This window comes from Columba livia, chromosome 15, assembly GCF_036013475.1.
Source record: "Columba livia isolate bColLiv1 breed racing homer chromosome 15, bColLiv1.pat.W.v2, whole genome shotgun sequence".
Lineage (NCBI taxonomy): Eukaryota > Metazoa > Chordata > Aves > Columbiformes > Columbidae > Columba > Columba livia.
The window spans coordinates 5,868,861-5,881,610 of NC_088616.1; the positions used below are offsets into that span (position 1 = coordinate 5,868,861).

At 35.0% G+C, this 12,750-nt stretch overlaps 1 protein-coding gene across 50 annotated transcripts in view; it reads left to right on the forward strand.

Annotated features, from left to right (window-relative positions):
• Positions 1 to 12,750, forward strand: part of RBFOX1 (RNA binding fox-1 homolog 1) — a 1,115,790-nt gene that overhangs the window by 1,008,598 nt on the left and 94,442 nt on the right. For all 50 annotated transcript variants that reach the window (XM_065030742.1, XM_065030745.1, XM_065030772.1 and 47 more), the window contains 2 exons: positions 9,017 to 9,160; positions 12,246 to 12,299. In XM_065030742.1, the coding sequence (XP_064886814.1) occupies positions 9,017 to 9,160; positions 12,246 to 12,299 (198 nt within the window). The remainder of the gene's footprint in view (positions 1 to 9,016; positions 9,161 to 12,245; positions 12,300 to 12,750) is intronic.

Here is a 12,750-nt window from a genome sequence, read left to right on the forward strand (position 1 = left end):
AATGTGCAGTGTTATCTAAGGAAAGTATGAAGTTGATTTACTATGCATGATTTTTTCAGGCCTTTGTACACATTCAGTATGGTTACATTTTTGTTCAGGACGCATATATATTTTTTCTGCTGAACTTTTCTCGATTGCTTTTTTATCAGGTTTACAAATCAAATCAAACAGGTATATTGCAGAGCTCTGTGATATTATTTTCTGCGCTTATAGCACAATGTATTGAATTATGCTTGCTCATGTACTGCTGCTGCTATTCTCTCCAGATTGAGAGAGAATGACTGTGGGGGCTGTAAATTCACTTGGCTTCCAGCACCACTGGTTAAATCAAGAGCCCTATTCAGGCTAGAGAAGAGACAGAGCAAGTGTTCATTACACAAATCAATTTGGTCAAAAGTACAGCACAGTGGGTACTCAACCATTGCTCACATAATATTGTCAACTTAATCAAATAATGCCTAGAAGACATTCACAAGCTCTTTCTCTCTGAGAAATAACTTGATTGGTGCAGCAGGAAAAAACAGGTGCTGTTTTGAGCATTTTTTTTTAATTTAATGAGCATTGTGTTTGATTTTTTTTTTTTTTAATTTAAAAATCTAAGAAGATTTATCCTTCTGTGGGTGTGTATACACAAGAAACACAATGTAGTACTAAGCTTGCCATTATGTTTTAAAAAATATTTATTTTCTTGTCTTTCTTCCTGTAAATATTTTATGGGTTATTCCTACTAGAATTAGGCTGTTCTTCCTCTAGACTTGGTGTGGGTTTAAGAAATTTGCAACCAGTTTGTATTTGTTTACAGATATTGCAGAATGATCACAATGTGGTAAAGCTTTTTCAGGTTATTCTAATACAGCATAATTTCAGATTGTCCAGGAAGAGACAGTAGCTTTAGTTCAAATTTAGGCATTCCTGCTGTTTATGTTCCATTTACTCTTTAAAAGCTGAGATTGAGGACAGCGTTCATTTTATAGTGGTGTGCAAACAGTTATTCTGTGACAGCATTTCATTACATTTAAAACAAGGTTTCAGGGTGAAAGATTTTGTCTACACCACCATAGTTTTGTGGAAAATGAAAGATATTAGTCAATGAAAAAGAATGGAGAAAAAGTATGACACAATTCCAGTGTAAGAAACATTATAGGACCAACTATCTTCAGCAATAGATAGAAAGGGATACAGAAAATGTGTATTTGCTGGGAAGAAGAATGAATTGGTTTTTTCTGCCCAAATGATGTACTCAAGGCCCTTTCTGAATTCAGGTTCACTGAACATTCTGTTTTATTGCATGCGGTGTCTTTGCCACAAGTGTGCTTGTATTAGAGCTGAACAACGGTTTTAAAGCGTACCTTTTCCCCCCATCCCCCAAAAGTATGTGTTTCTGGGTGAAAAATATTGCAAATTTGGATTAGTAAGGCCTTCAAAAAAGGTAGGGGAGAGAATATTTTTTCCAAATGGGAAATTTTAACATTTTATCCAAACGAACATCTTGTTTAGCCCTTTTCTTCACTTTTATAAATTTTTAAAATTACTAGAAAAAGCTGGGAAGTGAAACAAAAAAAATATTTGCTGTTGTGTTTTAGAAAATAGTTATTTTCACTTACATTTCAGCTTTCTGGTAATTTATGGTAGTTTCTTCTGATAGCAGAAGTGTATAGTGCAGGTTGATCCTGAGGCAGCATGCTAGATCAGGTGTTCTTTGGGTGTGAGATGGAATCATCTTAAACTCTTTGTGGTTCACTTGCCCCAAAGGAGCAGCAGCTCATAAAAGACTAAATGCATCCCTGTTGCTAATTGTCAGAAGGAACCTTTTGAAGCACTAAACTTCTAAAAACTTGCAGAGTAACTGGCACTCCTCATTTTGCATCGCATTTAACCTTTTCTCAATGAAAACACAAGAACTGGTCATAGTGGCAGTTGTGGAAAAATTAGGCTGGTCACACTAAATATATTGGGGTTTTAACTGATTTAAGAACTTGACTTCAGTGTCAAGTCTCTTAAGAACTTGAGTGAAGTCCTTTAAAGAACAGAATATCTCTGTTACTAGAAGTGAATTAAGGAGAGAAAAAAAATAGTATTTTGGTGAAGATAAATTTCTTTACAATACGTTAGATTTTTTTTTTTTTTAGCTGTGCTGATGATGGATTTGGTTAAAAAAGATACCATGTATTTATAATGAAAGCATCTTAGATGAAATATAAAACCATTGTCTGAAACACCCTCTTTGATTTGGGTTTGCTTACCTGTAAGAATGCTTTCAATTTTAACTTACTAAAACACCTAAGCCTTCAGTAGCTCACTGGAGTAAAGGGAGTTCATTTCAGTTTATTTCTGTGTATGTGAGAATTTGGTCTTCTATTTCTGTACTCTGTATTTATAACTTTCATTATAAATTTTAAGACTACCATATATTAAGATTTGTTAATATTTTATGATTGCAAAGTATGTCGTGGAATGGGAACCACAAAGCAGTCTGTGTGATTTGGCCAGGAGTGGCAAGGGCTGTGCCAGCCCTTGGCAGTGGTTTACTGAAAGAGAGAGGAGAGCAAAACCAAATTCCTGTAAAATAGGTATACATATTGAAGACAACTGAGACTCAAAGAAAAGTTTTCTATCAGATGTAACTTGTATTAGCTTCAGTAGCAGTGTTTTCTGAATGCAAACTAGTGAAGGCTTTTCCATGTCATTTTTTCCTGAGTATATTTCAAACTGGCAGAGAATTACTTCAGATACTGTAATAAAACATCATATCAAAGGGCATCTGATTTTAGTGCTAGTTTTCTTAAAATCTTTTAAAATTATCATTTACACCTCTGCACACTTCTGGTAACTGATTTGAGAATTTTGGTGATAAATATTAATGTGATTCTATAGTTAGGCAATATTATGAGCATATCTATTTCATTTAAATTGCCTAGCTCAAGAAGTTGTTTTTGCAGTGTTTGTTTCTCGGAGGGGTTAGATATATATCCTCATTTTTCGGTGTTAGGTTCTGTACAATATTTATGAGATGGTAAAACATAATTTTTGTTAAAATGGAGATATGTATGTATTAAGTAGGATTGGGCAACAATCAAGATACAAGTGAACTATAAAGAGAACTATGAGAGTATAATAATAGCATGACACAGGGTCTTAAGATAGAAAGGAATATTTATTCTCTGAAATAACAAATTAAAATTGACATATGAAGATGTATCTCTGGGTAGAGATGTAGGCATGCCTCATATGATTTTCTCTGAATGTTGTCCATACCTAAATTAGATTTCACCAAGATTAAACTTGTTTAGCTCATATATATCGATTGCATTAAAAATTATCATGGAAAAGTGAGCATCTCAATTCTGTATGAAGTGCCTGCAAATGCAATCAACAGTTGTTAAAGCATTCAAGTTTCAGCAACTTATTTTAACATTTATGACATAAAGTGGTGCTGGAACTTCCAATTGTTTGCAATTGTGTATTAATAAATATCCATAGCAAGTGGTTTTTACAGAAATAAGATTTTGTGGCAGCGTCTGTAATTTTATAGTCAATAGGATGCCTAGGTTTTCATCCTGTGGTTCCCTCCAGGCAATACTCATCAATAATTTGCTAAAATACATAGCTGTTTATTAGGGTTTTTTAAACTAGAATTACGTTCTCAGTGGAACCAGAAAAGAAGTCATGTAGCAAATCAGTGGAAATGACCTTTTGGTGGGGATGACAAATGACATGTTAAACCTCAGAGCTACAAACTAACCTGATACAGTGCTGACTGACATGCACAGGGAAAAAGCCAATCTGTAGTAATTTTCAAGGGTTCTGAGAACCTGCAGTTGCCATTGGTTCCTTGTAGCACTGATGGTCTGTATAGCTGGTTTGGCTACCGGTGCATTCGTAGCTTCACTTTTTAGCTTATCTGTTTAGAAAATCAACTTCTTTTAAAGTTATTTGGACTGTCATGCACTGTATGGTGGGGTGGTGTTTGTTTGTTTGTTTGTTTTTTAAATAGCTTTAACAGCTCTGAAGCATGATCCAGAGTTCTAGAAATGTTTAGGAACTTTGCAGTCTTGTAGAATCTTCATACCTTAGGCTTTACAAATGGCAGCAATCTGTTTTGGTGTATTTACTGATTACAATAAACACTGTACCAACTGTCTCCAAACCTGTTGTGTATATTGTGACCCAACACATTGTACTCACATGATGCTGTTGTGACCAGTTATGTCACAATAGAAGGGCATAAGGTACCATTAAAAAAAAAAAAAAAAAACACAAACAAACAAACAAAAAAAACCCTAAAAAATTGTGTTGAAAATTCATACCTGCAAAAACTATATGATGTTGAAAATGAAGTTATGAATCTTGATTAAGAAGAGCAGGCAAGAAATTAATTGCTTTATTGCAATTTAAGGAGGTGCCTTATCCAAGGTCACAATTGTAAAAGGAGAAAAACCCTGAAAGGCCTCTGGATAACTGTTAGAAGATAAAAGGACCTCTTTGTTCTGAAAAATATCATAGATATCCAGCTGGTAAGATTTAGTGGATGAAATCTTTACAGGGCAACTGGGGGCACAGTACTAAACTCATGAATAATAGGGATTTCAAGTGATTTGATGCTTCCTGGAGCCAGCCTGTCAGTTGAGATTGCTGTTGGAATGGGCTGGTGACAAGTTCTGGGACTGAATATGCAAAAGGCAACCAGGAGATAGGTTCTTCTAGAGGGAATCCAAGCCAGGTTGTACAAACTGATAGTTAATGCCAGGCTGGAGAGAATCTTCAAGAGTGAGTGTGAAATGCAATCTTGAGAAAAATGGTAAGAGAACATTTCTTCTTTGCATGATTCCTCACTGTAAAAGTGAACGTCAGCTGGGTGATTATTACAATAATTTCCCAACTGTCAGAAAAATTTGCCAGTCTCAAAGAGGGAAGAAACCAATTAAAGAGTATTCGTGTAAGTTAGGTATGGTGGATATTTTTTTGGTTAATTGTTTCTAGGTTCCAAGTTATTTGAAGATTAGACTGATATTTTTGAGCCATTAGCATCTGTCTCTGTTACCTGGTAGATAATGAGTAGAGGTACTGGAGAAATGGAGTAGACATAATGCTCTTTTTTAAAGAGGAGGGAGAGAAAAGTGTTGGTTATATGGGCTGAAGGGATGTGCTCTCATCAGAGTTTCAGTCTTGGGAAAATTCTGGAACAAGTAAATAGGCACTGCATTTTTAACAGCTGAAAGTACAAGAAGAATAGTTATCAGCACAGATTTGTCAAAAAGATGCAGTCTTTCACTTCTAGAGTGGCCTTGTGGACAAAAAACCCCAAGTATTATATTTTGCTTTTCATAAGTCTTTTACAATTTCACACAAGAGATGCTTTTAAACAAGCTGGGAAGTATGGTCAACATGCAACTACAATAGTCTGGGTGGAAAAATAGAAACTGTATTTAAGTAGCTCACTATTAAAATGAGAAGTAGCTCACTATCAAAATGAGAACATTTATTAGAAGGAGTTCTGCAGGGTTTTGTGGTGACTCACTGTTTTTCAGTATTTTCGTTAATGATCTGAATGATGGAATGGAGTGTATACTTATTAAATTTGCAACAATACCAAGATGGGAAGGATTGCAAGTACATTGCAGGACAGGTTTAGAATTCAAAATAATCTTGATATGTCGTAAATATCATTTGGAAAAATAAGATGCTATTCAGAAATGTAAATTCCATGGTGTTTACACAGCAATAACAAACTGCACAAATGTGACATGGAAAATCACTGGTTAGAGAGCAGTTCCGTAAATAAGATTATAATGGATGACCAGTTGTGTAACCAATACGCACACAAGACAAAGCAAGGACCATCAGATAGCAGATAGTTCCAATGGTAAATGTGTTCAAGTTGGTTTATGAATTGTGATCTCTTCACAAAGTAAAATTCATGACTTTTTTGATAGGTGAAGGTAACTCCGATACAGCTTTTTACTAAAAAAATTAGGTCATGAAAAAACACACAGAGTAGACTCCCTTTTATGTAATTTCTGTTTAATCATAAGAGACCCAACACATCGCAGATGAGGACTTGTACTGATTGTGTACCAGACTTTAGGGATGTACTGAAGCTAATGTCATACTAACTTCAACTGATTTTTAAAGAAATATGAAACACTGGTCTTTAGATCCTCTACCAATGAAAATATTCTTTTGATCTGTATTATTTATGTGTAAGGTAAATTGCATTCTAGCTCTTTGAGTCCACAGGGCTTTGAAACTTTCCTTTCTGGGATTTTGCAAAATCCAGTCTGTCCTCTGTCCTGTGTTTATTTTACCTCATTGGTGTGACTTTGAAATTTTTTTATAAGCTTCACATTTCAATTTAAATTTGTGGTTACCCTTCTTCAGATCTTCTAGACACATCCATAGATTTCTGGATGATATTATAATATGCTTTGTAAAGACACTTATACTGTCAAGCCTGTTAATACATTTTGAATTGTTTAGCTCTGTTAGTTCTGTTACAGCCTTATTTAAGGACATTTACAGGCATGAATCTTTGATGACAGTGACTTTCTGAACTTTCTGGTTTTCAGTCCTCACTGTCCAAAATCTGAGACATTCTTTTCTGAAACTGTGAGTTTCAGGCTTCTGTGGACAAAAGTGATAAAATAAAAAAGAAATACCCAGAAAATAACCGTACCTGGATTTACCCACTTATAATTTGTACCTCTTTCCTTTAAGCATCATCTTTAGAAACCTCACTGACTTTTTATTAGCAATACATCCGTTCAGCTTCTTGGTACGGTAGTTGCTCCTAATGTTTTGGTATGCAAATAGCGCATGGTTCAGCCCTCCTACTCCTTGTTTCTCATAATTTATATTAATACAACGAACAGAAATTACTTTTTCCAATTTGCATTTATACAGTATGTTGGTTATATAATGTCTTCCTGGGGCACCCTTTGTTCCTGAAGATGAACAACACCTTCAGAATTCTTTAATTATCTTCAGATTAATCTAATTGACCTGAAATTCTTCCAGAGCATTGTATTTCAGGAGTTCCCAGTCCCTCACTCCCCACCTGCTCTCATACACCAAATTTTCTTCATATTTCTCCCCTTTTAAGGACTGAAGGTAGGAAGCAATTTCTGTAGTGTTTATGGATGGAATAGTAGCCTAAAATCTAAATTTTGAATTTTTGAATTGGTTTTAGATAGCAAGAGATTAGCACGGAACATGCTTTTGTCTCTTAACAGCTATGTACCATTTTTTGTATTTAAATAATTAGAAATTAGTGAAGATGAACTGTTTATTTTGTGGGAACCTGCGAGTGAGTTCAGGGAGTAGTAGTTGAAGAGATGTGGTGGCACTGACTCAATTTTAAGTTTACACTTGAGCTGTTCCCAGTTCCTTGTTTGGATCACTTAAAAACCCTTCTTTAGTGCACACAAAATTTTCTATCTGTGAACAAGTGTCATCATATCCCATGAAATGTAGGTGTTGCTGATGAACCAATGCTTCTGCAGAAATGATAAGGACCTGTATTTCTGAAGTGTTCTTAGCACTGAAGTACAGGCAATACAGGAAGTTGTAGATGGTTGGACTTTGAATTTGAGAACTCTTGCATTTAATGGGGGACATGATACTTGCTAGAATTTAATTTATATTTGTATATTGTTGATGAAAATTATGTATTCTGTTTGAGCTCTTTTGCTTCCTTCTTAACAGGCTTATTGGTACTAAAACTGCGTGGTAAGGTTTATTTAACCATTTTTTACTTTTATTAAAACTGTTGTCTCTTAAAAAACATTGATATTAGCAGGAAATGGGATATTTATTTTTCTTTTTTTTCTTTTTTAAATGAAAAAATCAGAAAGACAAGCTGAATTCTAACATTAGAACATGAGAGAAAGGTGAATACTTGGAATATCAATAAGCTCAGAAGGAAGACGAAGGACAGAAAATAGAGTAACAGTTGTAAGATGTTCCTTGTAGCTTCATTAAGCTATTTCCTTGCCTCTTTCCAAACCCCCTCTACCAGTGCAAAAGAAAATAACTATGCTGTTTTTACATACCTATGCAAAATCTTTTTCTAGTAAATATGTGCTGAACATGCAGTGATTAGTTAGGCACTGAATATCATTAAAGAACACAACCAAGAAATTTCTATAATGTACTGAAATACAGCATTGGTTAGTTTAACTTATTGGATGAAGGGTATTATGTTTTTTCCTAATCTGTCTAAGCGTTTATAGTTTCATTTGTTTGTTAAAATGCAATACACAGCAATGTCTTTCAATTACAAAATAGCATTGTAAAACTAGGGAACAGCACCCCTGTAAGAAGAACCATGATATGGTCTTATGTTTGTGAGAAAGATGATCTGTAAACTTGGATTCTGGGTCTCACTTTTATGTCAGGCAACCTTCACCACTGATTATACTTATGTTCCCTTTCACAGCTCAAGGCCTTTTCTGTAATGGTGGCCATTTATCTAGACAAAATGACCCTCTAGTGCCCATTAGCACTGCTTATGAAATGGCAACTAGGATGTGATGTGTTACCTATCTGCTATGTAGAAATCCCAGTGGCCTCTGAATGAAAGTACTAATCGTATTTGAAAGCGCAGAGCTTCTGCAAGTCGCCTGTTCTTTGGACACGGAGATTCTGTTTCTTCCGTTGGCAAACACTGATGAGGTTAAAGGGGTTTGAGCTGTCTTATAGGGAGACATATTTATTCATTCTATAAATAACTAAGAAAATTAACAAATAATTATCTTCTTCCTATTCTCCAATTTATCAAAAAAAAATATTAAAAATATCACTAAAAATGTGTACTGTTGAGACAGATACAGAAATGGATTTGATTTTCATATATTTCACCTTCTGGTATTCTTCAGTACCTTTATCTGAGTAGATTTAACTCCTGTTTTGGCTCTTTTTTTTTTTTTTTTCTTTTAAGAATTTTAAGCCCCTACCTTTCTATTAAAGATGGCTGAAATATTTAAAACATGCTTTACTTTGTTTTGCTTCACCCTTTTAGCAGACAGATGATGCAGCACAGACCGATGGCCAGCAACAGACACAATCTTCTGAAAACACAGAAAACAAATCACAGCCAAAACGGCTTCACGTCTCAAATATACCTTTCAGATTCCGGGATCCAGATCTTAGACAAATGTTTGGTGTAAGTACTCTTAATTTATTTATGCTTTATTTATATTTGCATTGCAATAGGTATTTTATATTATAGGCAACTGTGAGAGCAGTATCTCTGATTTAGGCTGTTTAACATTTTCAATAAATACTCTCTTTTCATTTATTCATAACCAAACAACTCATTTACCAGTCACATCTGGGAAAAGAAATTCTACTGGTTCTACTGTATGTGATACAGATGGCTGTATTCTTTGTATTGTGTTGGTTTGTATTACATTAAAAAAAAAGTTACATTGGCTGAAAATATTGAATGTGTTTATATTCCTACTGTACACACGTGGATTCATAGGGCTGCACTTTTTGATTTTGGAGAGAATGATGTAAGAGAGTCAGTGCTTGACCTCATGAGCAAGGGACCCAAATCTGTAGAAGTAAGACGGGCTGAATTTAAGTAGGAAGTCCAGGAGCAGAAATCTTCACCTGTCCCCACAGCTACTGTAGACCTGTAAGCTTCTGAAGTTTTTGCTGGTAATTTTCTGTAAGTGTCTCAATTGCTGCTTTTGCCCAGGCCATTAGCCACCTTCATGTGTGTTGGCTGTTTCGCATGTCTTATACATGTAATCAGTTCTAGGCTTATCACCACGAGAGGTTAGACCCGATTTCTTCTCCCTGCTTCAAGAACTCTTATTTTTATTTGAAATGTCACTAAATAAAATCTAGAAATATCACATGATCAGCTACTAGAACCCGGCTTCTCCTTTTCCAAGTTAATACTCTTTAGTATTTATTTTCCTCTTGCTTTTTTATTTCTGACTCACTGAAACTTAATTCTCTTCTGCAGTACAGTTTGTTGTGCAGAAACTCCACTTCTCTCCCTCTTCGATGTTCAGTTCCAGTTTTTAAGTTCTTCTAATGTCTTTGTATGTGGGACAAGACATTGTGGTTTTCAGTACTTGTTTGTATGAAGTGAAGAAAACAGCCACTGGAAAAAGAATTCTGATATAATATAGGGAAATGAGACTGACTGTTTTGCTGTATCTGATTCACTACAAGTAACCTCCCCTAAATGCAGCTTACAGCACAACAGCAAAACAGCAGAAGGCATAATAATTAACCCTCGGGAGAATAGTATGCAAATGTATTTAAATTAAACAAACCACTTAAAATAGACTGATTTTATTTGGAAGTATATTAAGTGAAAGGATTTTATTTTTGTGAGGGATTGTAGTAATTTATAAGTGAATAAACCTACATTTCTTTTCAACATTTCTAAGTCTTAGGTCTCAAAAGACTAACACTGAAGAATGAGAGTTTTCCAGCTTTAGAATGACTTGGTTACAGTAAACTTTTAGCTACTGAATTGATAGAAAAATGAAGTTTCTGCAAGTATGAAATACCTGTAATGAAATATGCTAACGCTGTATCGTGACCATGTTATACACACAGCAGGGGATCTTTTTACATGGACATAACTACAGCAGAGGATTGTTTAAACATGAAGTCAATGTATGCTGATAGGCCTAAGGTGCAGTTAAAACATTAATTAGATTGTGAATGCAAAAATGTAAGATAAGCCAAGGGACAACAAATGATGGTTGGTTTTCATCACCGAGTTGAAATACTTTAATAAGCTAGAGAAGGAATACTGTCCTTTCTGGCCTGTAATTGTTTATTATATCTTAAAATACTAAAGTATAGGCTCATTTCTGCAGTTCCTTAGACTATTGTTAGATTACTCTTCATTTGCCTGCCTCTAATTTCTGCCTTTTTGTTTTGTAGATTGTGTCACTTATCAGTGTTAGCACTGATCCATAGAGCATGTTAATGACATATGAAATAACAGAACTGGCCCACAGACATGTTACAGTGTGACACTGCAAAATGTGTCGTATCAGAAGGTCTTCTAACAAAATACTGTCTGAGTCAAATGTTTATTCTCTTACTGAGACAAGTTCAGTAGAGCCTTTTTCTTTGGGATAGCAACTGTGGTCCAGTTTTGTGTGTGAACAATGCCTAGATGATTTTGAGTGCTATTGTAAGGTCAACAGTGATAATGGTTACTAGTAATATTGTAATAAAAGTGCAATTCTGTGCAGGGAAAAATCACTAACAAATAAGTACCCATTATAGTTTTCCAAATTTTCTACAACTACCTGAAAGGAGGTTGTAGCGAGGTGCGTATCAGTCTCTTTTCCCAAGTAACAAGTGATGGGATGAGAGGAAAACAGCCTCAAGTTGTACCAGGGGATGTGTAGATTGAATATTAGGAAAAAATTATTCACCAAAGTGTTGCCAGGCATTGGAACAGGCTGCCCATGGAAGTGGTGGAGTCACCATCCCTGGAGGGGTTTAAAAAATGAGTAGATATGGCACTTAGGGACATGGTTTAGTGGTGGAGTTGGCAGTGTTAGGTTCTCTGTTGGACTCAAAGGTCTTTTTCAACTGAAGTGATTCTATGATTCTATGAAATTGTATTCTGGTAAGACAAGAATTGCCTAGGGACTAATGGTTATCCCTTTCCAGCAAGGACAGAGAGAAATCCTCACTCCTTGAAATCAGTGACAAAACTCCCAGTTGGTTTAATCTTGTTACTGTAAACCAGAAGTAACCAAACGCCTTTATCTGTCTTGAAAAGCAGCTGCAAAAAGTCTTCTGAAACTGGGGTTCTTTGGAGCTAAGGATGACCAGAGGGTGACAATGTCCACACAGCTGTTAATCTTGTCTTGTTAGTGATTATTATGCTCCAGGCAAATTAATGGGTAGCATTCTACATATGAAAAAGGGTGATGGCAGCTGGACTGGATGGAAGTAACTTTCTATGTGAAAAGGCTGATTACAGTTTAATGATGATTTTCTCTTTGTCAGGTGGTTTCACTGAACTTAAAGTCCATAAATGCAAATGTGGAATGATGGTGACAAGTGTAATGATACATATGATTTAGTTGCAACATTGATCTGGCTTCTCTTCAGTGTCACTTTTTTTGGTGCTTGACTATCTTTGATTTTATATTCTCTAACTTTTTATGTCATGCACCATTTTCTAGAAACGTGCTGTATATGATACAAACATTGAAGTTATCTTATTTTCATGCAACTTTTCTATTTCTTTGCAGCAATTTGGTAAAATCTTAGATGTTGAAATTATTTTTAATGAGCGGGGCTCAAAGGTAAGCAGTTTAATTCATCCATGGAATTTTTTAATTTGTTTAAAATATTTATATGAGTAAAAGGAAACAACTGCACTGCTGTAAAAAAGTTATGTTTGAAATTCTGTGTTAGTGAGAACATCTTCTGAGCTGTCATTCAGTTTCCTAAGCAGGATGAAAATTGCTGGACTCATTTTATATCTTTTAAGGGGGATATTTTTAGCTACTCCAAACTGTCAACTGTTTTATGGGAACGTTGATTTTTGTTGTCTTTATTCTTCAGTGATAAGTATCTTGTTTATTTTATGAGTCCATACTTAGAGATATTTGTAGGCAGGTTTGTATTAGTACAGGTATTTTTTCCCCTATTGAAGTGAAAGATGATAATGATACCTAATAACCATCCTCTTTAGTAATTAGCTGAGAAAATATGTGATTGTTCCAGATTATCTAAGTGCAGATGTTTTCCTCT